General features: G+C 50.6%; 1 protein-coding gene across 15 annotated transcripts in view; it reads right to left on the bottom strand.

Annotated features, from left to right (window-relative positions):
• Window positions 1–4615: 4615 nt before the first annotated feature.
• Mier1 (MIER1 transcriptional regulator) overlaps window positions 4616–26037 on the bottom strand; it is a 49977-nt gene continuing 28555 nt past the window's right edge. For all 15 annotated transcript variants that reach the window (XM_003479106.4, XM_063258749.1, XM_023561184.2 and 12 more), the window contains 8 exons: window positions 24905–24969; window positions 21419–21491; window positions 15282–15433; window positions 14640–14721; window positions 13608–13702; window positions 10494–10621; window positions 7877–8001; window positions 4616–7345 (listed from right to left, as the gene is read on the bottom strand). In XM_003479106.4, the coding sequence (XP_003479154.2) occupies window positions 7017–7345; window positions 7877–8001; window positions 10494–10621; window positions 13608–13702; window positions 14640–14721; window positions 15282–15433; window positions 21419–21491; window positions 24905–24969 (1049 nt within the window). In that variant the 3' untranslated portion in view covers window positions 4616–7016. The remainder of the gene's footprint in view (window positions 7346–7876; window positions 8002–10493; window positions 10622–13607; window positions 13703–14639; window positions 14722–15281; window positions 15434–21418; window positions 21492–24904; window positions 24970–26037) is intronic.

Genomic DNA, 26037 nt, shown 5'->3' on the forward strand with positions numbered 1-26037 from the left:
GAAGAGAAAGAGAAAGACCTATCTTATAGAAGAATCCCTAAGGGAAGGGAGTTTGTTAGAGATGAGGAATATTCTTCTGGCCGTGTTTTAACAGCCTTGCTGAATATATTAACTTTGGGACATTTAAATTTTCTCTAGTTCCAGAAGTCAATTGCGTGGGAAACCCTGCCCGTGAAAGTTTAGTGATTACCAGGTGGCTTCTGGAGAGGAGACCGGGGTGTCCAGCCTCTTCCGTGGCAGGCAGAGGCAGCCGCCTGGGAGGGAGCAGAGGGAGCACCCGGGGTGCTTACTGCCTTGCAGATCCATAGAGGCGGAGCAGGCCCCCTGCTCACCCCTGTCTTAGTAACTTGGTCTTGCATGACTTTTTTTTTGTCTTTTTGAGAGCCAGTCTCGCTGTGCAGTTCAGGCTGGCCTTGGGCTCACTTTGTAACCCCAGGCTGGTCTCAAACTCGCCACAATCTTCTTGCCTCAGCCTTCAGAGTGCTGGGGTTATAGGCCTGTGCCATCACGCCCACTCTTTTTTTAAAATTTTTATCACCACGCCCACTGTTGCATGACTTACCATAACAAGCACCTCACTGTCGCGTAGATCCGTGGCTGTAAAACTGTCGCACTGCACTTTAAGGTCCAGTGGCTGAGCGTCTTTTCCGAAGCTACACTGAAGGCGCTCGCTCCCTTCCTCTGTCTGGACGCCCCAATCCGTGCCTCGGCGCCCCCTCGCGGCTGCACCCTCTCCTTTCTGCCCAGTGGGTGGAGGATCCCTCTCAGGCCTAATCAGAATCTCCCTGTTCCGGCGCCAAGTATCGGGGACCCGGCCAGGATTCCCAGCTGCCTGGATGCGAGGTGAGGCCGAAAGAGGAAACAAGAGAGACATACTAGTACTGCAGGATGGGGGGCTGGAAGCCAGCACCCCAGCAAGGCAGCTGCACCCGGGGTGACCATGCGCTGGGCTGGCTCCGCCCCGAGCCGCGGGGCAGTGGGAGGAGCTGAACGCTGGTCCCACCTGCTGCAGGAGCAGCTTGCCGAGGGCCTGGCCCTGCAGGTCCTGCTCACCAGGGGCGCCGGGGGTGCGGGGCGCTGAGCCCCTGGGACAGGCACGCCGAGGCCAGCTAGCAAGAGGGGGCCCTAAACGCACTGGAGCAAACGCTTGTGAGCGCGTGCTCGCCCTCCTGGCGGTGGGACGGAGCCGGTCAGCGGCGGTCAGCACATTGGCCCCCTGCCTGTGCAGAGCCCGCCGCGTCGCGTCCGCTTTCTCCCTTCCCTGGGCAGACAGCATCCGTTGCTTAGGGACTGGCGTCCCCCTTGGTGTCCTGTCAAGGTCCAGCCAGGCTGTGGCACAGGTCAGGGTTTATTTTAGTTTTTTTAGACAGGGTTTTGCTATGTAATTCAGTCTGGTCTCAAACTCACTATGGAGCCCAGGATGGCCTGGACTCCTGGCAAACTTCCTACCTCAGCCTCCCCGAGTGTCAGGATTGCAAGTGCGGGCCACCATGCCTGGCAGCTTTTTAAGACTGAAAAGTCCGTGCCTCCTGGCCGTTTACACACCCTCTTTGGAGGAGTGTCTACTCAAAGCCTTCTTATTTTAGTTCAGGTTTTAAAAAAATTGTTGAGATCCTTTAGATAGTCTAGATTATGACCCTTTTTTTCGGGTACGTTATCTGCATTTTTTTCCTATCCATAAGTTTCCTTTTTTCGCTGTCGATATCCTTTGAGGAGCCAAAGTTCTAAAGTTTTAACTTTTGGTGCCTTTGGTGCCTTTTTGTGGCATTTTGGAGATTTGATTGCCAAATCCGCTGTCCAGTTTTTTTTTTTCCCTAAAAGCTTTTATGCTTTTGTTTTTCTGTGGTGCTGAGTGTAACCCAAAGCTTTCGGGGTACTGAGCTGCAGAACCCACTGTGCCCCCTCAGCAAGCGCTTGCAGTGGAGAGGCCCTGCCCATGCTTCCGTCCCCACCTGCGGGGCACAGTAAAACCCACACCCCTGGTCAAGGATAGCTGCTGTCCGGCGTGCGCCCTCTAGTGGCCACTGCCGCTGCAGGCAGGAGGGGGACTGACCAGGCCGAGCGGGTCCTTAGCAGTCTTTCCTGCGGTTTCCTGTGCGCTGCGCTGAGGGCTCAGCAAGGGATTCCCTTAAGGGACAGTGACACAGGGACGGCCTCACCCTGGGTCACCTGCCCTGGTGCTGCTCCCAGCGGCTGTGGAGGACGAGGATGTCAGGGCGTCCCCCTCAGCCCCGCTCCGCAGGGCGGCTGCCTGGAGGCAGTTCGTGACCTTCCCAATGCCCCCTCAGGTCACATGGGGCCCGGGGGACTCAACAGGGGCCTCATGGTCTTCAGCCTGGTCCCCACTGAGCTCCTGGGCAGCACGTTCCGCGGGATCCTGGGGGACCTGTGGCACCAGGTCGCAGACTGGCCAGCAGGTGTCACAGGTTGCCTACATCCGTCACACCGCTCCTGGGGCCTCTTCCCATTCCTCTCTCAGTGGGTGGGAATTCTCTTCTCAGCTCGGACTCGAGGGTCGAGGGTCGAAAGGCAGATGGTTCGGACTGCATGCCATGGCTGTGCCTGCCTTGCGGAGCACATCTGTCTCCCTTGGACACAGAGACCCACTCGGACCACACCGGACAGGGCAGTGTGTGCCTGTCAGCCCAGCACTCTGGAAGGCTGAGACAGGAGGATGGAAAGTAGTCGGGCTGCTTTAGTACCCTGGCAAGACCTGGGGCCAAGACGGAGGGCTGTGGAATGCAGCCCAGTGTGAAGTCCTGGGTTTGCCCCGGTAGGTACCACCGAGGCTCCAGGTGCAATGCCAGATCCCTGCACAGAGAAGGCTCTGTCTGGGAATGCGGAACAGTGCTGTGACTTGAGCTGATAAGCCACTGGTGCCTTGGGATGGACGTGTGGATGCCGGGCCGGCTCTGCTGAAAGCAGTAGGGATCAGGCGTGAAGGCCAGGCCCCATGAGCACTGTCCCGGTCCAGGTCAGGTCCCCACGGGAGCCTCCTGTGTACAGCTCCAGATGCTTCCCAAGTGTGGGCGGAGGCCAGTTCACCTCTCAGCCAGGATACATCCCCTCTCCCCCAAGGACATGGGACCCCCAGGACGCAGCTGCAGACCTTCAACCCCGATGACTTGGGGTGTCCAGCCTTGGGCCATCTCCTCGCTGTCCACTTCAGCCCTGTGACTGTGATGCCAGAGCCCACGAGGACTGGAGGGCACAGCCCGGGCCCACAGGAGGCTCCTTATGCACATGGTGGAGGCATTCAGTGGGGGCCACTACATGTACACTGGGGGTTCAGGGTGGTGGTGGTGTTTGGGGAGTCCACTGGTGCTGACAGGAGTGGGACAGGCCCACCTGGGTCCCAGGGTCAGGTTGTAGCCCCCTCCCAGGTTTGTGTGTGGCACTGTCAGTGGCTCAACCTGACCTTCGTTCTGTGAGAAGTCACCCCAAATCCTCACGGGACCCCTCTCCTCCTTATGGTGTGTATGAACCATGACCAAAGTCATCTTCCTTCAGGCAGAAAGAATCAAAGCACTTGTTTTCAGTTTTGGTACTGAGATTTGCACTCAGGACCTTGCACTCACTAGGCAGGGGCTGCACCACTGAGCTGCATCCCTGGCCCTCAAAGCTCTGAGCTCAGAATCAGGGTGCAGGCTTCGGCCCCATGCAGAGCTCGGCTCTGCAGACCTCTGGACAAAGGTGCGTCCTAGTTCTAACCACTCCCAGTGTCAGTGACACCACATCTACAGCTGGGATTTGTGGGTGTTTGTTGAGAGTGGTGGCTTCTGTCCTCACCACTGTCCTCCCGACCCCAGAAGCTGCTGTTCTTTAGGGCTGGAGGACCAGGCGTTTGTGGTACCAGGGTCTAAGCGACAGGGTCTCTTGTCACTTCTGACCTTTAACCCGGAAGAAGCCTTCCCCTCGGGTCTGGTCAGGAACCAGTGGTGCACTCCAGTCCAGCTAGACTCTGTGTCCCCGGTGACTGAGGGAGGTTGCACAAGTGTTCAAATGGCTTAGAAGCAGAAAAATGACATATGAAATAACCATGCTTCATTGGAAACACAGGAGCCCCAGCACGGGAGAGCCCCACCCAGCCCTGCAGCCTGGGTGCTGGGCAGAGCCCGGGGAGATCACCTGTCACCTTTGTGACTTGGTGAGGCCATGAACAGCCGCTTCCTGGGGTCAGAAACCCCAGTGGGCAGAATCAGGAGACACAAAAACAAAGTCATTCAAGTAAGAGACGCCCTGAAGTGGACACCTAGCCCCTCTTTCCAGCCAGCACCCCAGGGGAGGAGCCTTGCCCTGCCCCTGCCTCCAGCCCTCTGGGCATGGGTGCAGCCCTGCCCACTGCCTGTTCCAGGGGTGCACCCTGCCTCCCTCAGGGCAAGTGAAGACAGCAACATAACGGGTTCCATTCTCCCTAGAGTTGTCCAGGGAACACACAATGGCGGGCTGACTGGAGAAGCTGGGTTGCACTCCCCCCGCCAACCATGGTCACCGAGGCGGGGCCACGCCTTCGACCACTGAGCTGGCCACTGTGTGACCAATGTCAGATGCAGTCACTAGGATCCTGGGAGCTCAGCCAGGGGGGACTGTCCACACCATGCTAGGGACGCAAGCGTGTTTACAAAAATAGTTTAATAAGCATATTCAGAGTGGCAGAAGGGAATGGGAGGAGGAAAATATTTTACAGTGCAAAATTACTATGCATAAATTTAAAAACATCTAATTCATTATTTAAATGTCTATTTAAATATTACTTCAAATACATGTGAAAGCTCAACAGAGTTGTGCTGAACTGAGTTGCAGGTGACGAAACCATCAGAAAACACATCAGAGAACAGAAGCCCCATTCTGGATGGAAGCAGAGCACGTCCTGGTCACAGTGAGGTGACCGAGGGACCGTGGGACAGGCTGCTCCTCCCGCTGCAGTTTGTCACGAGTTCGAGTTATGAAAGGTACTGAGTCTTAAGCAAATTAAATTCATGATATTATAAGACCCTTAAATAGTGCAATGACTCACCAGGTACAGTGGCTGCTGCATATGAAGAACACGGTGAGATACCGCGTAACACACAGTACAATCGCCACAGCGTGCAGTGGAATGCCCTCACCCTGCGACTGCACAGGGTTAAAAGCAGAATTCCCTAACATTTACACATGTGCCGCTATTTGCAAACATGCCTGAGAATTTACTTAAAATGTTCCTGTATCGATGGTTTGCAAAAACTTTCACAAACCAGCAAACAAAACACATCTTTCAAAAAGGTGGAAAGGGTATCTTTCATATTGCAACAGTGTAAGAAGTATGGCATCCCCTCTTCTCCAGACCACCTGGGAGGGAGAGCTGGGGTGCTCTCCTGACTAAGATCTAATTCAGAAAACGCGTGGGGATGTCTGCTAAAGCTGCCTTCTGGATAAACTAATGTTTGAAGAAAAACACACAACAACAAACTCCTGCTTCTCCACACAACACCCCAGACCCTGAGTCCTGAACACTCAGGCAACCACAGTGCACACATCCCGGGTGCCAGTGCTGGGGAAAAGGAGCCACCAGAAGGAAGAAGCAGCCTCGGCAGGTGGAGGCCCGAATGTCACCTCTCAGTGTCAACTGCCTTCCACCCAGCTGCCAACACCCCCAGCCACGGCAAACAGGACCGCAGGCGGAGCCGAGGGCCACGTCCCTGCGTGTCTGTGTGAGAAAAGAACCACCTTTTACAAAGATCTGGATCTGGGCTGGGCTAGCAGCTGGGTGAAACTAGGCTCTGTAACAAGAACTGCACTGCAGATAAACCCCTTTTCACAGGCTGTGCCCCAGTGGTCACTGCTGCTCTCTCATCGTGGGAGATCGTCATCAACCTAGACTGGGCCGTGACCGGCAAGGTCAGCCAGCATCAGCTCTGCCGCTCCCCTCCTAGACTCAGGGTGCTGCCACCAGAAGTGGCTCTCTGCCTGGGCCAGGGTCCGGGTATCACCCAGCCTTGCTTCTGGTGTCTGATGCAAAAATGGAAGCATTCATGATGCATATAAACACAACCCAACAGGAGTCTGGGCAGCGTGACACACGTAAGCACTTAAGCTGGACAGTAAACCTTTGTTCTGCTTCAAAAGTTAATTTTGAAAATTAGAATAAATGCAAAACAGTAAATCTAAGAATCATGCTTAATTCAGAATTCTCAAACTATTTGTCCTTAGGTAGAAATTTGAAAAAAATTTTCACAATCCCTTATGAATGTTTTTACCATCTGGATAAGAAACATGACTTAGTTAACTACACAAACACTTAAAAATTCATTAGAAAAACCTTAGCAAAATAAAATGGAAGCTGACGGACTCGGAATATCAACTCCTCTCATAAAAGTTTACCAACTGTACAAGTTAAGAAAATTATACAAGCTTTTTGTGTTCAGAAAGGACAGCTCAGTCAGACATATGTACTTGTAAAAATCCTTCAAAGGCTACAGAGAATCTGGAAAAATACAGAATGTATTTCTTGAGCCCAGATAAGAATATGGAAAGACATCATTGATGTCAACAATTTTACATATACAAACCTGACTTGGTTTATTTTTAAACTTCTATATATAAAAAATCATGCCAGCATAACTTTCAGGATTCCTGAGGGTTTCTCCTTAGTAACCACACTGACTGCAGATCGAAGCGTGTCTATCAGACACCGCAGGGAATCAGAACTGGTGCCAAACAGATCTGAACCTTTTCCATTGCTCTGTATCAAATCAAGGAAAATTTATCTTGTAGTGAAATCTTATGACAGGGTAATAAAAAGGTATGCATTTATCTTTAACTTGTTCAAATTTACTAAACTTTTAAAAAAATATCCTTAAAAGGGTCTGCCAGTTTTGAAGTAAAAGAACTCATAAAGGCAGAATTATGAAATCTCACTTCTCAGAATCACCCATTACCATTTTCGTGGTTAAGCCCCGGCTCTGAGGCACTCAGCCCAGAAGGTCACCCGTCAGCCCTGAAAGTTGCAGTCACAGAGTCACTCGAGCAGCTGTGGCTCAGTCGTCTGCGCCCTCCAGCCCCTCTGCCTTCCCGCGTGGCGCAGCTTCCTGGAAGATTTCCACCGAGCCCGGACTCTCCTTTCCACTGCTGTTCACCCTCCGCTTTTTGGTGGGCCTCTCGCTTCTATCATCGAGGTCCCCCTCGCCCCTCGCCGCCAGGTGTGCGAGCTTGGGGTCAGCGCCCAGGCGCTCGGCCTCATAGCCGTTGGTGTCCGTCTCCGCGGGCGGTGGCCTCTTGTGCCCGCCCATAGGCCCGTTGACGTGCGGCCCCTCGCCCTTGCCTTCCTCTCTGCTTGCTGTGTCTCCCGGTCCATTTGATGACACACCTAGGATGGAAGAAAAGTAAAGTAGACTACTGATACCAAGACGTCGCCTCTGCAAGCACTGCACAACAGCAGACGGCCTCATAGCAGGAGCGCGGCACGGGCCAGGCCTACAGGCCACCGTGGCGCCTCGCAGAGCCCCGGGAGGCAGCGTCACATGAAACTTCCGTTTTCTGCTGCAGTAATTTTGTGTGTCATGTGGCTTTGTGGGTCACACAGGTCCCCAAGCAGACTGCAATAATCTGGCATAATGGCACAGCCCAGGTGCCGCAGTGCCCCTCAGCACTCTCCGCAGACTCCAGCCCCTCCACATCAGAAAGCCAGCCCGTGGGCACCACAGTGACAGCAACCCCTAGGAAGCACACCCAGCAGGGATGCAGGAGGCGGCCGGAGGGAACCGCACTCTAACTGCCGAAACACTCAGCCTAAAGCAGGAGCCTGGAACACACACCCGGGTCCAACCACCCAGCCATGCGTCCCTGGGCCCACAGCAGAGAGGCTGGCGGCCCCATGCTGGGCAGGGCCCGTCCTCACCATTCTGGGCGGCGTCCTCCTTCTCCGACTGGCTGCTGCTGCTGTTGGAGGCTGTGGGCGGCGGGGATGGAGCCCGGCTGGAGGCGGCGCTCTCGCTCTCATCCAGGAGCCGGTCCATGTAGTCCCTGAAACCACAGCACACAGTGGGTGGCCCAGCCCGTCGGGAGACCTGTGCTGCCAGGGCATTTCCCTCCACGGCCCATCCCAAGGCCGGGGAGCCCCACCCTGCAGGGGTCTGTGTGAAGAGGCGGAGGAGTCACCTTCGGGGTAGAAAATCACTAGGACCAGTGATGAGGACTGTCACCCTTAAAGCTGTCCTTGACACCTGTGTGCCAGTGGCCTTATCTATGTTGTTTTTTTGACACAGGATCTCACTATGTAGTTCAGGCTGGTTTTGAACTCATTACGTAGCCCCGGTTGGCCTCGACTTCTGGGGTTCCTGTCTCAGTCTCCCAAGAGCTAGGATGACAGGTGTGTATCACCACGCCTGGCCTGCAGTTGGAATTTTAATCTGTGACCCCACTGTCACTTGGGTTATTAGGATGTCATAAATACAGGAATAGGATGTTGACCTCAAGGAGCTCAAGCGGCCTAAGGCACAAAACTAATCCTTGGGACAGAAAGGCAGACCGTGAGTGGACACTGTAACTTGGGGGGCATGAGCTTCACCCCCAGGAACGGGGGAGGCAGTCCAGGGCCACGCTGTTCATCAGTTACGGGGCCGGTGAGAACTGCAGAGGCCATGGTGTAGGTGACGGGCACAAAGGGAGCGGCAGGAGTGCGGGCTGAGGGAGCCAGAGGTGGCCAGGCGCCACTGTCTCCCTATTCCGAGTACAGCAGCAACACAGAGGACAACGACCAACTGCTACCGAGGGACGAAACCAGACTGCCCGGCAAAGGAGACGGGGAGCACACAGCCGTCCACAGGACAGTGACGGCCCCAGGAACTGGGTCTAGACTGATTTTCACTTCAAGAACATTATTTGGGAGGCTGAATATTTTATAATGAAATCTTTAATTTGCAGATGCCCTCAATTCTTACAGGCAGAAAACAGGGAAAATCTGTAGTAGGATCTTGCAAAGGCTGTTTGCAGACCACAAAAAAAAAAAAAAAAAAAAAAAAAAGAATAAATAAAGCCTCATTCTGGTGACAGCTGGCATGCAACACACGGCAGGGCAAGAGGCCTGCTCCTCCCTCTTCCCTTCGCTTTCATTGCTTTTGGTGTCTGCTGCAGCCGCCAGGCACCCTGCCTTGCAGCCAGCTGAGTATGGACTGAAACTCCACAACTGTGAGCCAAGTCAACCTTGCCTTCCTTTTGGACCTTGGGTATTTTGTCTCAGCAATGCAAGAAAAGTAACCGGACACTGCTTTGATAATGTGAAAAAAGGATATCTCAGTTAAACAAACAGGGTAAGACCTATGCAGGACTCCACTGAAGCTCATAGCAGCAGGGCCACCCTGCCAAGGGAGAAGCTGTGGTGGTTCACTGCAGACCGCTGCATGCAGGGGCTGCTAACTCCACAGCCTGAGGAAAGAGGTCTGGGCTCCTCTGAATGGGGTTCCTCAGCCACAGGAGAGCTGACCTCAGAACAAGGGTAGTGGGGCACCCCCCAATGCCCAGCGCCAGCCCCCCTGCTCTTCCTGGTGAGTGGGGCTGTTCTGCCCAGCATGGCGCACAGACTCTCACTGCCAAGGGAGATGCGGCCCAGGTGGGAAGGAGGAAGCTGGAACTACTCCCTTTCACACAGAAGGGCTTGAAGACACGCTATGCAGCCTGGGTAGCTGTGCCTCACTCCGCATCGCCATGCCGTGCAATCCCAATGAAACCCAGCGACTTCCCAACACTAAGTGTGCCGACACAAAGCAAGCGTGCTGTCCTGCCTGCCACGCCACCACAATCACAGCTCTGCGTGGGAGGGTGAGGCCGACTCTGCCCTGCTGCTGCTCCGACTCTGCGCTGGAGTGTGGGTGCTTGGTTTTCTCCGAAGCAGTAGGAAGATGGCTGTCTCTAAGTCACTGTGCTAGGCAGCAGTACAGCCACACGCCTGAGATGCACAAGCACCCGGAAGGTGCTGTGCAGGTGTAGACCATGGGGCATAGCTGTGCCGCTTCCCCTCTGTACACATGGGCCTCTCGAGGCTGACCCACTTTACAGTATTTTTATGCTTTTTTTCTTTTTAGAACTACAGTCAAATCTTATTTTGGCTCCTGGGATCAAACTAGATTGGATGAAGGAAAGAAATGCTCATCCCCCTACCCCGCAGGCCCCCTGGCCACACGGCTGCGCAGTCTGGAAAGAGCCATCTCCGTCCATGCCCAGCACTGTCCCGCTACTGGACTGGATGGGCCATGCCCATAGCTGCACTGCCGCCCCTCTCCTAGGGACACCTACTGGAAACACTAACACTTGCTTTGCTGACTGTCTCAAGACAGCGCAGACTGTAGTTAATAACCTGATGCCAAACTCGGAGCGCCTATGAAGAGATGCAATGATGATAAACGGATGTGAACTGCATTACAAACCAGACCCTAAAAATCATAGTCCTCTTAAGCAAAGATACCAAAGCTCTTTAGTGATAAAACCCACAGCTCTAAAGGCGGAAAAAACCAACTCACGTTACACCAGGATGAAGGTTGTATTTCTTTTTTCCAAATCGTGTTTGCTGAGCAAAGAAATCGTAGCGTTCAGACTTTTTCCACATATAATAGAATGCTACACATTCCCCAACCGACCTTGTTCGGACCTATAAAACAAAAATGCTGTTTTTACCAAACACTTCTTCGTTACTGGAGCGGCTGCATGAAAAATGTCTGGAGTCTGAAAAGAGATGAGCTGTGCCATCACCGACACCAGCTGGCGCGGGCATAGCTCCACCTCCCGAGTAGCGAGGACACGTGGCCCTGGAGTGTGCGTGGCCCTTGGCTTTCTGGTTCTCTGCTGCGGGGCGTCCTCTCTGGAAGTGTCTGCCAGGGTGTGTGGGCCAGATGAATACGCGTGTGGGCCAGATGAATACCGTGAGTGGCTCTGCCAGGGTGTGTGGGCCAGATGAATACGCGTGTGGGCCAGATGAATACCGTGAGTGGCTCGTACCACGCTCATACCAGCACCTAGGGCCGCCCCCTGAAGTCCCCTTTCAGAAAGTTCTCCCAGTAGCACTGTCAACGTGCCCGCGAATCCCCAGGCCTGCAGGCTGCGGTGCCCACGGCCCTCGGTGCTGCCCTGTCTGCCAAGGGAGCTGCCCCGTCTGGTGCCTCTGGCCACTGGAGAAATGAAGTACACAAATCAAATGCTCAGAGTTTGACAGAAAAAAAAGACACCAGCAGCAGTTTTCTGGATGTGAGCAGATTTCTTACAGTTTCTAGTACTGTAACAAATTTGGATGCTGAGGCAGGAAAACTATGGCAGACCCCTATTCTGCCCAGCACGCAGGTGTCCACAAGGTGCGCTTCTCCGCTACCCGCACTTAACCACTGTGACCCATTTTGCTTTGAGACTGAAAATAACTGGGATTAAAAAAAAGAAATCTTTACACGCTCTTTTTGACTTTCTGTAGAATCTTTTTTCTATATAGGTTTAAGCCAAGTAAACCTTACTATACTGAAAGAAAAAAGAAAGACACTTTGGCACATGCAAAGTCAGCATTACAGGAAGTCCTCCGGTACAGAACTTAGGGTTAAAATCTGAATTTTAATTCCAAGTGTAATCTTCCAATTCTTTGATGTTCTTGCTCAGGGACTGCTCTGTCCACCCTTTGCCCACCAAAGCCACCAGCATGAGTCTGTGCAGGTCACAGGCTGTATACCCTGGACTACTGGAGATCGCCATCCAGGTACTGTTTATAGGCAGGCAGGCCGTAAGACCTTCTGCCTCACATTTGAGTTCTTAGGCTTAGAAAGAAGCAGCATTGCTGCTTCCTCAGATCAGACCAGCCGTCATCCCAGGGTGCTCTCCATGGGGAGCCAGCCTGGTCATATCAGCAGCAGTGACCTCAACCAAGAATGCCAGTGCTAGGAAAATTTTTTACAAATGATCCTTTCAACCATGAAATGTGGATTAAAAAAAAAATAGCCAGCCATCAGCACCAAACAATCTTTTCCCAGTGTGGATGTTACACAATGATATGAACCCCTGAGGGCCAAACATTTCAACAGCAATTCTGCTGTCCTCCACATTCTCCTAAATGCTAAGACACAACATTTCTCTGCATTAGTTATGTCCAATATTGTTTACCAGAATGAAAAAAGATAATTAAGAATAAATTAGTTAATGTATGGAAAAGTTAAGGAAAATGAACTCACAGGATGTGGGCAACTCTTACCTGTAAACAGGAATCATGCTAACTAAGGCTGAAGGGACCCCACCCAGCCAGAGCCTCAGGGTGGGGGAGCTCTTGGGGCAGGGCATTTGCCTAGCAGAGGTAAGGCCTTGGGCTCAGTTCCCCGTACCACAAAACAAAAGTAAACAGAAGCAATCTGTTGGGGTGAAAGACTATTTCCTTTTTTTTTATACTGGGGAACTGAACTCACAACCTAGTGCTTGCCAGGCAGGCACTTAATGCTGCTGAGCTACATCCGGGCCTGCAAAAGACTGTTTGGATACAGCTCTTGTGAGCTGCCTGAAATACTGCAAAGCCATCGTTAGGGAAACACAGGACACTGAGGTCCTTGTGTTCATCCAAGAAAAATAATGCAGCATTGAAAGCCTAGGAATTAACTCCCTGTATTTAAGCTCTGATACCTTAATTTTGTCTTGTAAATCTTGTAAAAACTAATTTCTCTACCTATAAATTGAGCAGCTGCTATTAAAGATCCACCTGAATTCAGTTCTAAGAATTAAAAAAAAAAAAAAAATGCAAGTAATCAGGAAGTTCTCAGGGGACAAGCACGGTGCACCAACACGGAATGAGTACTGACCACACTGAAGAGAACTCTAAATCTATGACAACCGCAGCCACGCCTGACTATACCAACCTGCTGGTGCCTCTGGGAAGTTGGTTTGAATCTTAAGCACCTGTTTTCAAGCCGGCACTTCCAGCCAGTGGTGGGAGGAGGCAGGGAGAATTCGGGTTTGAGCCCAGTGGGGCAACACACAGCAGATCTGCTCCACAAAGGAGCTCTCCCGGGGTGCTGGGCGACTTTAGGGTTCAAGCCCAGGACTTCAAAAACAAACAAAAACCAACGTGTCTTACATTATTTTAATCATATTTACTTCATGCTGAAAGTCCTTTAAAATTTCAAACTTAAAGATTCTACCTAAAATAGCTGTCACAGACAGAAAACAACATTCGGCCCAGCATCACACAAACTCCAACCCAAAGCTGACTAACAGACTATTACTTTGTGCCAGCGGGGAATGAACCAAGGGCTCTGGAAATGGGCTACATTCGCACCCCTTTCCAATTTTTTCTTTTGAGACAAGGTTTCATTGAGTCACAAGCTGCCCAGACTGAGCTAGAACCTGTCATCCTCCTGCTCAGCCTTGCAAGGTGCTGGGAAGATTCCTGAACCAGCATGCCTGGAGTTCGAGCCTTGAGACAGTTTAATATGACATGGTGAGCACAGTGACCTAGCAAACTTCTGCTAGGAAGCACAGCTATGCTTCCTGTAGTAATTAGCTATGTCCAAAGATGGTAATATTCACTACAGAAACTTTAACATGAGAGAACACAGCAGATACAAATATTAGTTTGTGTTACATTTTCCATAAAATGAATGTGTATTACTACTTACTTTGTTAGCCTGAATCAAATGAAAATCTTTTCCATAGGCCTTCAGCCCTTGTTCAAAATTTCTGCATTCTTCCTCTGTCCAGACAGACAATTCCTCTGACAAAACGAGGGGAGAAACTGTTAAGCAATATTCCCTGAATGCTGCACACAACAAATGAAATTGCAAATAAAAGTGGGGCTTTCGGGTAAGAAATGAGGGAAACATTGTACTTGGAGCAGTAAGTAATCCTCTTCACTGCAGAAGATAAAGCAAGGAGAGACCTGCAACTCATAAACGCTGACCGACTGGTCCCTGTCTGGCCTCCGCTGGGCCACCTTCGCCTTAGTCCCTGAAGCACTGTGCTGCCCCCTTCAATTCTTCGCAGTTTCTATGTGCTTTCCTACCTCAGATACAGTGCACAGCGCCCTGCGCCTACAACAGCTCCCTACTTCCTCCCCCATACCACCATCACCTAGATCCCAGCCAAATGTCACACTGTTCCGGAAGTTTCTCTCCTCCCAGCTGCAGCAGCTCCATGGGAGGGGAGAAGGAAGCCGGTGTGGGAACTGCTCTGCGGCTGGCTCCCTCCTGGTCTGACAGCCTGGAGGCTGGGCCCCGGGGTGCAGTGAGGCCCTCAGAGCCGGGGCGGCCTTCACGCTGCTGCTGCTGAGCTAACCAAACTCCCAGGCTGTGCCCCACAGGAGGGAAAAGATGGGACTGGAGCCGGCTTCACCGGTTACCAACGGGACTGGCCTCACCACTGCCCTAGCGCTCACAGCTGTCCAGGGAGGGACAGCCATCAGGTCACACGGCTCCTGGCCGCCACTGGAGCACCTCAGGCACCCCGCGACTCTTAGGGAGTACTAGGCATTTCCCAAGAAGAAAGGACAACCCTAAGGCCCTGCCCCCCAACACCTTGCAGGATACTGACATTCTGCAACACCCGCTGGGTAGCTAGGCCCAGGGGGTGTCTGTTTATGTTAAACCCAGGAGCTTCATGTTTGTTTTCCTGCCAAGTCATGAAAACACACAGAGGCGGACAGTAGCACTTACCTCGGGCTGCTTTCACATTAAACCGTAACCTCCTCAGTGCTTCTTCCGTATCAAAACTGCACTTAACCAGTTCGTACAGAGCCTGGAATCAAGAGGCCCTGCGTGAGAGCTGGGCTGGGCAGCCCCTCGGGCCACAGTCCAGCGCCTCCCAGGGTCTAGCATTTGTGTTCATTATTTGGGGCCTGGGGCGAGGGGGAGCACAGTAATTACAGTGAGCACCACACAGAAATGCCAAAGAGACGCGTCAATGGGCAGTGTATCAGGACTCTCCAGATGCATGCCGGGTAGGGCAGAGCTGCCGGCACCCTACCTCAGCAGCCACAATGGCCAGAGCACCCAAAAGTAAACTACACCCCACTCTCCCTGAATGCTTTGTGCTCTCTCTGTGGCTTTCAGAGACCCCTACCAACATTTTAAGCAAATCAGAGAAGAAAAACCATGCCAGGAGGGTTTGAGATGTTGGCATGTCACACTCATTAACAGGTGCTGGTCCCCCACACGCACAGGGACACTGTCCCCAGGAGTATCACAGCTGGCAGTGGCTGGGGCTCTGAGGACGGGTGGGCCCAGTGGAGACTGCTGCCGAGGAGACCAAGAGCATGTAGGGCTGCTCGGCACACGTACATTCACATGCACACGCACCTGCTCGTTGTCTTTGATGTGTGAGCCCTCAGGGATGGCCTCCACGCCCTTCTCATCACCTGTCCTTCTGGACGCGTCCTTGAGAAACACAACCACTCTGTCTTCTGGCAGGTACTCGGGGTCCCACAGGAGCTGGTCATCGTTCTCGTACACTGCAGGACAGAACTCAGAGTTAGTCTGCACTGCGGGACCCCGCACAGGGCCCGTCCCAGGCCAGCTCCCCGTGTGGTGCAGACATGTGTTACTGGGTACTGGGCAGAGCCGCTAGCAGAGTACTCCCCACACGCGGCCTGCTCGGCTCCTGCTGGCGGCACCAGGCACCCTCTCCTGACTCTCTCGCCTGTGTGTGTCCATGCTGCTCGGAGATGTGGTTATATAAACCACTTTCACAAAAACCCAAGTTCTAATGTATAAGTCCCATCACCACCTCTGGTACAGTCAAGATCAGAGCCTAAACCTCCTGCTGTTTATAAAGCAGAGGAGGAGGACGATGGGACTGGAAGGACCGAACCAGACACAGGGGTCCAGCAGGAATCCCAAGGGTAGGTTTCAAGGGCAGTACCAGGGACGACACAGGCCGCAGCGGCTGTATAGGGAACACTCTGGAGGTACTGCTGTGGCCTCGGGCACTGGGAGAGGCCGCATTGGCCAAGACTGAGGAGCAAAGGGTAAGCGGAGAAATGAAGCAGAAAAATGCTCTTCAATGTTCTGGTCTCCGGGTGGAGGCAGAGGTAACCAGAGGGGGTGGAGGCACAGAATGTTCTCAGTACTTGGACTTCAAAGCCCCAGGAAAAGGGCTGAATGCCCCCAGGAAGGAACCTGGCTAAGCAAACTCTGGAGAGACGAAGGCTCACCAGTTCTCCAAGCCAGCCGTGTGGTGCAGGGAACGTGAGGTGCGCACAAGTCGCCCACCCTGTGTATACATTGCAGTTCGCCAGCGGCTGTGGAACTCCGCGAACGCACCAATTTCCCAGCCTGCAGGTGGAACTCTCGGCGGCAGCCTTAAACGGGAAGGCAGGGGCACACAGCACCGCCGCCTGTTCTCTGGGAAGAGCAGACCCTGAGCTGCGGCAGGAGTCCTGCCTGCCCTCTGCCGCCCACTGCATCTCAGATGCCCTTCACATGAGGGCTCCACAGGACAACCTGGACCGCGGGGCATAACCCGCCTGCCCCCTCCACAGCCTCAATGCCCATGCCTCACTCCATGAGCTGAAGCTCAGATGACAGCGGTCCATGTGGCCACAGGGCCTACACCCTGCTGCCTTAACAGTTTCTGACATAGGCGGAATTATTTTCCCAATATGTTTACACATTAAAAAGTAACTTCTGATTACAATCAAAATAGGTTATTTTTGGGGCTGGGGATTTAGCTCAGCAGCATAAGCGCCTGCCTTGCAAGCAGACAGTCATGAGTTCAATCCCTGGTACCGATAAAAAAGAAAAAAGACAAAAAAAAAAAAAAAAAAAAAAAGGTTATTTTTAATTGAAGGTCTATTACTGAATGAGCAAAACACCAAAAGGATCAAAAATTCAGAACTCCAGTACTGTGGTCAAACACTACAACCAAAGGAGAAACAACACCCACATAGGATGTGAAAGGTTCCCCATGATACTAAAAACAAAACTCTGTGTATAGAAAATGGAAACACACTCCAGTAATTACAGTAAGTGACATAAGGGTGCCCTCAATCACCACATGGAATGCAGTGCTATGAGCGCTTTTCCTCTGAACCCACACACTTGAGCAACCCTGAGGGCTGAGCCCATACGCACATTGGCATTACTGGGTGACAACCTGCCTGCAATTGCACAGGCAGAGCTGAGCAAGTAGGCATTTGACATCAGGGCAGAGTGGCTGGTGCTGGCCCCTGACCTGGCCGGTCGGGAATGGGCCCAGCTGCTGCGTGTCTCATGCATGCACAGAGGAGCCTGACAATGGCGGTCGTGAGCTGGTGTCTAGGTAGCAGGCTGTTTCCATGTCTCACGTCAGCCACTACCCGGAAGCCAGCAGGGAGTCAGCAAGAAACAAGAGGGAGGTTACACATCGCAGGGAAAACTGCTCTGACATGAAGCTGAGACCACAGTGGGATCAGGAACCCAGGTCCTGGTGAATACACACACACTCACTAGTGGGCTGCGGCTTTCCTGGAGGAAGCAGTAACCCTTTCCTAAAGCCCAGGTAAGAACTATCCAACAAAAGAGTGCACGCTGAGTTTCCATGTGCAGTGCTACAATGATGGGGGCCACAACCAAAACCCCAAGCCATTGTACTCCCTGTGAGAGTGAACCTGGTTTTCAGTCCTGCTGCTTCTTCCCACCTGTGGGCTAAATGGGTGCCTGTTTCAACAGCACCAGGACAGGCTGAGAACCCAATAGGGAAACCTGAACCCACTATGGCCTGAAACCCAGAGCCCTTCCGTCCCAGCCTACGTTCCTCCTGAGCCAGAGCCAGAGCCAGAGCTGCACTCAGTGGCGCAGGCCCGAGGGCCCAGCTAAGCAGGAGGCAGCAACAAAGGGCCTCAATCTGGGAAATGCAGACCCTGCCTCAGAAACAGGAAACAGGGTATGAAATACCATCTGGTATGTGTATATGTGAAACCACCTACATGGTCCTTTACTGCCCGCTGTGGCTCCACTCCAAGCCACCTGCTCTGTGTGTCAGGCAAGTGCGAACCCTGACTGGGGACACAGTGAGTGTTATCTCCCTCCTTTCTAACCTACCTTTCCATCTGATTCTCAGCCGATCCAGCAGAGTTTTGGTCTCCACGCTGGAGGGCGACTCTGAGCACGCAGCACTGTCCCGTGACCACAGGCTGTTCACCAGTGGCCTTCTATACTGTGGGGAAACTGGCGTGGACCATGGTCAGCACACACAGAACCCAAGCTGCCTGTGAGGCAGGGTGCTTTCTACCTGCTGTTCAGGCCGGACAGGGCCAGCACTGCCCCCAGTAGATGGGACAGGTGACCAAGCCCAGGCAAACCACTGTTCACTGGTCTCTGCTCAGCGACTTTGGGCAACCAGACACGACTTTGGGCAACCAGGCACGTGGGCTCTGCTAGACTGCTGCTACAGCTCAGGGAAAGGAAACACTGGCTTCTGTGGGTCCACTAGCCCCAAGACTTCCGGAAGGCTCTGACAAGCACTCCTTGAGGCCGCTGCGCTGTTGGAAAAGAAACCGAAGGCGGGGAGGACCGCTGCTCTCCTGGGAGCCCCCGAATCCAGTTATAACTGCAGTTGCGTCAACGCAGTTCCAGTAAAGCCACTCAGGAATTCCTTCCTGCTTAAGCTAACTGAATGGGTTTCTGTTACCTGCACAGAAAACGGCATCTGTGACACCTGCTCAGCAGTCTGCCGCCTGCCAGCAGCCGTGGTCTAATGCTGCTGCTGCACACACGATATGCACCGGGACTGCCAGGTGCAGGGGCTACAATGCAGGTGTGACAGCTGCTGAGTGAGAGGTGCAGCCGCTGAGACCTCACAGAGAAGGTGACGTCTCCAGGCCGAGCGCCTCTGCCTCTGCCAGCAGTTTTGTGAGCTCCAGTCTGTGCCTAGGTAGGAACTCTGGCATCCACTGCTTCACTCAGGCCCTCAGTGCTGAGAACTGGCTCATACAAGTAAGACCTCAAAGATGAGTGGCAAACACAGAGGACTTCGGAACCTGTGGGTTATGCCATCTGTGTGCTTAGCCAGATGCACACAGGAAATACTCAGAAAAAGCTCTGTGCCTGTACCAAACCTGTGCAGACTTTTCCTTACCATCCCACAAGTAGCACCACAACCCACTAGTCCCCGAGTCTCGAGGTGTCAGGGTGAGAGGCCACTGGGGCATGAGCTGCAGCACATGGGCAGTGGGAGAAGAGGTGCATGGCTGTGCCACTATGGCAGGAGAAGCATGCACCCAGACGCTGGAGCCAAATCCAATCCTGTGGCCAGGAGGGGATGCTGCACACAGTAGCTCAGAGGGCCGATGAGGTGTGGCTAAGGGAATCCTGCACACCAGGCAGGCACAGGCGTGACGGTGACCATCGCAGCTGCTCACATCCGGAGCCACAGGACAGGGAGGAGGCCTAGAACCTTATCGCAGGCGCAGCAAAGAGCGACCAGAGGAGAGGGAGGCACCTGCCCATGTCCCGCTAGATGCCCGGGTAAGACCTGCGTGAGTGCAAAAGAGAACGTGGGCCCACTTGCCAAGCCATTCTTATAACACAGGTACCGAAGTTGGGGTACTTTTATTAAACAGGGTATGTTTATGTTACAGAAAACACCATGTGAAATGTTTCCCATAAACCATTTAATTAGTACTATGTTTTTGACAAATTTTATTTCTAACAGTAAAGTACAATTTATATAATGGTTTGCTTAATTCCTAACAAAAGTCTGAATTTCCTCAAGCTTACAATAGAGCAAAGGCCCTCTATGACAACACCTTCAAAGCAACCTCATTCTTCTACGGTCTATATCTTCTTTACACAACCCAACAGACGCAAATTTTCAAAATTCAAAAGCTTCACAAATCACATCTTTGTTGAAAAAGACTAGGTATCACTACTGTGTAAAATCATGTGGAAATTGGTAACATCAAACCAGAATTAGCCATATTTTTAAAATCAGAGATTATAATCATTCATTTACTGTGATATGTGAATATATATATATATATATATATATATATATGTATAAAAATTTGTGTGTATTGGAAATTGAGTTCAGGACCTTACACTTGTTGAGCGATAGTCCCGATCCTGATAATAAATACTGAAAGTGAGCTATATGGAGAGATCACTTAAACTGTCTTTAGCTGTAATATTAACTTGAAATGATCCCTTTCATCTACCAAGTACAAAACTTTCAAAGGTACTACTATCTTTCTCAGCTAAAAATAAAAAGAAATTCATGAAGAACAACCAAATAAAGGCCTGGTTTTTATTCCTTCATGTATCTGTAGAATGAATGTAATGGTGAATGTGTGCTATTATGTGTAAGGAAGCACAATAGTATTCTAGTACCTGTAAATAAAGCGTATTTAAATCTCAACTGCCAACGGCTCATTTATTTCTGTATGCAATCAAAACAAGTCCATGGAACACATGCAGAGAATTTTAGTGTTAAACCAAGACATGGACCTTGGTGCCTGCACTGCCCCTGGCTGCTACAGGAACTGACTTAGGAAGCCAGCACAAGCTGTGGACTCTGAAGGGGTGTGTGAACAGTTCTTTTGCAGCAACTGACTGCCTAGTGGTCCCCTGGCTGCCAATGCCCGGACACCCAGCCTGAGCACCAAGACCTCCACCCTACAGCGGCTACAGCCTGGCCCACACCAGAAGCCCTGTGTGTGCACAGAGTTGGGGTGCAGGGAAGAGCACGAGGTAGAAGGAAACTGGCCTTGCCTGCGTGAGGCCACACTGCATGGGAACTCCGTGAAGATACACACGGTACTCCTACCTAACAACAGCGATCTGAAACAGGTTCTTGTTTTAAAAATCCTCAAGAATTTAGTAATGAAAGTACAACTTACCATACGACATTTAGATAAAAATGACAAAAGTCACGTACAGTTTAATTATACAAGTGGTATTCCAAATTGTTAAAGTGCAAATTATGCTCTTTTGTAGTGATGTTTCAAAAAGTAAGCTTTATCAATTGTTTATATCCAGTTTGTTTTTAAACCTATTACTGCCATAAAATAACTTACTTTTAAAAACTAAATAATAAAGGACAGAGAAGAGTCAAGTTTAGGACTTTTAAAATATGGGAGAAGTTTTGTTTCTCTTTTCTTTGAGACAGGGCCTCACTATGCAATGCAGGTTGGCCTTAAACTTGCTTATATAGCCCAGGCTGGCTTTAAACTCCCGCCTCAGCCTCCCAAGTGCGTGTGCCACCATAACTGGCTTCAAAAAAGTTTTAAAAGAAATGGTTGGGATGTTTTAAATCACTTAAATACAAAATAGCATTTTCTCTTTTTTAGACTTATATGGAGAACAGTACAAACTAGTAAACATAGTTCTTATAACACAGGGTCCTCTCTCATAAGCTAAAGAGGTTATTTTTCCTAGGCTGTCACATTCTTAATGCATCTCACACGAGGTAACAGTTCGTCACTTCCGAAAACCCCCAGCAGCTCTCCACATCAACTCACCCTTTTCATTTTCTTTGTATCTACACACGCCGACTGGAATCTCTGCTTGAAACATGGAGCCCACCATTATCTCCTGTTTAGAGAAAAGAGAACATTAATGGGCTTAATGATGTCTTACATTCTCTCGACTTTCTCAGTCATAGACCAGATGCAGAGCTCGAAATGCAACTCACCGGCACAGCACCTGCCTGCCAAGTGCAAGGTCCTGAGTCCGAGCCCTGATACCAAAACGAACTCAAAAACAAAGATACAAACAGAGGAGTATGGTGAGGAGGACTGGGTGAAAATATCCACAATAATACAGTGGATATTTTCAACGCAGACAGTGAAAACAAACTTGACTTCAAGACAGACTCTGATGACACAGCTGGACAACCCAGGACGGCCTGGCCATCTGAAGGTGGAGTGTGGGTATTTCCAGAGCGCCTGCATGGAAGTGGGGCAGGGCGCGGAGGTTGTCGCACGCTCAGGGCCTTAGGAACTTGGGATGGGGCTCAGCCCCCCATGCAGGCCACTCTGACAGAACTCAGGTCTCGAAATAGCCTTTCGGGTAAGAGAGTATGACAGAACTCACGTCTCGAAATAGCCCTTTCGGGTAAGAGAATAATGCAAGGGTTTCCTTAAAGCCCAGGAGGGACCAAAGGGACAAGCAGCTTAGCAACTGATTATCATTAAACAGAGAGAAAATGAGAATGCATTCCCCATAAAAACATTAAATTTTACTCCAGGAAATCTGGTGATCAAACGTCTATCATCAGAGTGGGTGAAACTGGCTGTTCAGGAAGCCATCAGGGGTCCCAGCAGTGGGTTTCACAGCCCACAGGACACAGAGCATGCAGCCCCTCCTGTAGGAGGAACTGGAGGAGCCAACCTACCGCGAGGGATGGCACTGACTTTATGGTCGGGGTGCCCTGGCTGTTCTGTCACCCTGAGAAGGAAGATCTCCCTTAACGACTATAGCCTCACAGGTCTGGCTCCAAGTGAGTAAGGTTACTAGTGGGCCTGTACCAGACCATCAGCTCCTCGCACTCTCGGGTCTCCAGGGGCACCGTGTACAGCACCGTCTCTCCAGAGTGCCTGTCTTCCACTGTGCAGAGTCCTCTACTGTCACTTCCTGGGGCCCTTTTAGCTTTATTTACTGGTGCCTACTGCAGAGTAGCCAAGCCAATAACCCTACTTGGGATGCCTGCAAGTATCAGTGCTTGGGCCTGTCAGATCAGGATATTATTGGGTACGGACAGGATGTAACTGTTATCCAAGTGACTCTGACGTGAAGCCAGAGCTTAGAAGTCCTGACGGCTGTAAAGGTAAGGTACTTCCTTCTTTTACTGAGCTCACCTGCCGATTCCTTCTGCAGTGTACAAAATGGAAGAAAGACAGCATTTAAGACCATAATTATTACCATTATGTATTACTTCTTGTACATAATTTTCATTAACCATACACCACACCCCATAGACTGACACTATTATTCCCAAATTGTATGTGAAAAGGTGAATCTCAAAAACACTTTCTTGGGAACACACAGTAAATTCCATGGCTACTATTGTCTTTTGGAACTGGGGATCAAACTCATGACTGTGCACTTGCCAGGCAGGCACCTATGCTCCTGAGCTAAACCCCTGGCCATCCATTTCTACTGCTTAAGTCAGGGTTTACGTAAAAGTTGTTTCCTCCACCTTAGTTTCTATGAAAATCCAATTTCATCTTATACATCTTCGAACATTAAATTTCAAATCTTCATCATTCTGTATCCAGCAAGACTGCAATGAATCACGCTCTCTACACTGCTCTCCGGAGAAATGGTTTCTCCTCCGCAGCTGCCAAGGCTTCCTCTCTCCCATGTCAGCAACCCCAAGCTTTTCTCCACCACTTAACAAGGAAACCACTGAACGCATGGTGGAGACAGGCATGTCTATGAACTTGAATGGGTGCAGGAACCTGCTGTTTAATAGGGCTCCAAAGCCTTCTCTTCCTTTTTTCCTCTTTCTTTGTGCATGGTGTAGGAATCTGATTAATAACGTAACCGAACAACTCCTTGCGGGTCACATAAGCAGGAAGGCACTTTTCTGATCCCGCTCTGTGTCTTCAGTCCCACCACTCACTCACAGGAGCTTCAACATACTGCATCCCATACTGCACCCGTCCCACTCTGGCCACACCACATCGTGCTCCTAACTCCTGCATCTCTCGTGGGCTTCATGGAATGCGACACTAACAGTGCAGTTTAACTTCTCGGAAGGATGTCCCTACACACAGCACAACACAACTCCTGGGGAAAGGGGCCCTGTTTCTTCACAGCTGCACACCAGGGGCTCAGGCCCTTGCTGAAGGAGGTGGGCTCATCAGACCCTGGCACCGAGGTTAGAAGGTCCTCACCCCACATTTCTGCAAGTGGACACAGTGCATGTCTACACCACTACTCCTCAGGGCCAGACTCCAGCCGAGACCTAGAGTTCTCAGGAGGCTCAATCTAAGGACATGTGAGTCATTTAATTCTTCCGAGAGAAACAACTCTGAATATGAGATATTCTTTTACTTCACCAGCAAGGCCATCAGCGTAGGTCTGCCCCCTGCATTCTAAACCAGACAACTTTAACCATCTTAAAGCACACAGGGGCACACCCACTGCCCCCCAAAATCTGAGGGTCCAGAAGTGTTAACTAATAATTAAATGAACTTAAAAAGTATAGAAGTCCACTGATTTGGTGTTCTGTGTTATTGTGCTTTCAAAGTAATGATTGTTTATGCATTAAATTTATAAAACAGATCCAGGAAGAAGAGGAACATAAAACACTTACGTGATGTTGTTTTTAAAGGAGAATGAATTAGCAATCACCTCTTAGCAGGGATAATGTCATTTCTTCTTCATGAGTGGTTTTAACCCAGTCTGCACATATTCTGACGTATGTTCCTCAGAGGTCCACATCTTTACAACTAATTATGAGATGCTCTTTAATTTTATAAATAAAAGCTAATGCAACTGTGTAGTTACAGAGCAGCTCATCCTGTCTCTCTACACAAAGAAGACTTGTCAGTTACAACTGTCAACATTAAATTTAATACCGATTCTTACTTTATAAAAAAAAACCTGCCATCTAAACTATCAAAATTTATGGAACCGTCATCGAGGATGCCACAACTGTTTTCACACTAAACATATTAAAAACCAAATGGGATACTTTTGGCAGAGCAGCAGAAGTCTCACTTGGCACCCACTTATGACGAGTTCAGAGGCCTGGTTGTCAGCCTCGGGTCTGGGTACTGACCCAAAACCAAAGCTCCGTTCTTTCTGTCCTGCTGTTTCACTGGCAAAAGATAAATACATCTCTCATCCAGGTGCACTGAGGAGAAACCTGAGCATTTACCAAATGCTTAAATGTCATCAAAGAGCTTACACATCAATTTTATCAATACACATGAGAATAATACACTTGGTTTCTTAAATATTAATTTATCTCTTTTGGAGCAGTAAGTTCTAACTACCTTTTTCCAGTCTTCTGATGGAATATAATCTTCATCTTCTTCAGATTCTTCTTCTATTTCACTGTCTAAAATAAATAACAATATTATACAATGATTGCTCATTCTGTCCACACTTACATCTTTATATTATTTTTAAATCTATCATCAAATATTTATCAAGTTAGTGGCATGTGCTGATTCAGGCAAAGATATTCCAAATCAAATAATCAATAATTTTTCACTTAAAAAAAATCAAGGGGCCAGGGCAGTGGAGCATGCCTGTCACCCCAGCACTCGATAGGCCAAGGCAGGAGGATGGCTGTGAGTTTGAGGCCAGCTCAGGCTATGAAATGAGCTCAAGGCCAGCCTGAATCATATAGTGAAACCTGCCTCAAAAAAGAACTCCCCACCAAAAATCAAAGGAATGAGTAAAAAAATCATAACTCTTCTAGAAATCTGTATTCTCAGGAAATGATTTCCTATAAAAACTCAGGAAATGTGGAGTTAAGACATTTTCCAGCCCTAAGTCTGGTACCAAAGCCTGGTGACAACTCAGTGACATGATTCTGATTCGTCTAACTCATGAGGGTCTGGTTTCCGAGCAGCGCTCCTCAAACCCTGAACCCTAGAGCTGCTAGCGCCACCTCAGGGAGTGGAGCCTGGGAATGGAGGTCACGTTCTGCAGACTTCAGCTCTCCAAGCCTCTGTCTTCTTCCAAGTTAGGTAAGCTGCTGTGTTCACACTTTCACTGGGAGGGGAAATACGAAAACCACTGGAGCCAGCACATGGGACCAAGAGGACGCATGCATGGCAGTGGCCACCAGCCTCCTGTGGGAAATCAAGGTGGCAGCAGACCTGTGCTCCTGTGAGCTTGGCCCAGGAGACAGCAAGCAAAAGTGGGAACGCCCATCCCGAAAGGCGCAACAGAGATACAGCGGGCCTGGTGTCTGCAGACTCCGGCAGTGGAGTCTAGCTAAAGGAACACTTTACACAGACAAATTCACACCATGACTCCTGTCACCAAGCCTTCCTGGCACCAGCACACTTTCTCTTGAACCAGATCTTTGGTGGAACTCATGGCACTTCTCATACAAAAACTGTAATTCGCTTCCCAACTGAGCAGTCACCCTTGGTGCCAGGCATGCTTAAACAGC

The sequence above is a fragment of the Cavia porcellus genome, unplaced genomic scaffold (assembly GCF_034190915.1).
Source record: "Cavia porcellus strain 051 isolate PalLab524CR breed Dunkin Hartley unplaced genomic scaffold, mCavPor4.1 scaffold_1, whole genome shotgun sequence".
In the NCBI taxonomy this organism is placed as follows: Eukaryota; Metazoa; Chordata; class Mammalia; order Rodentia; family Caviidae; genus Cavia; species Cavia porcellus.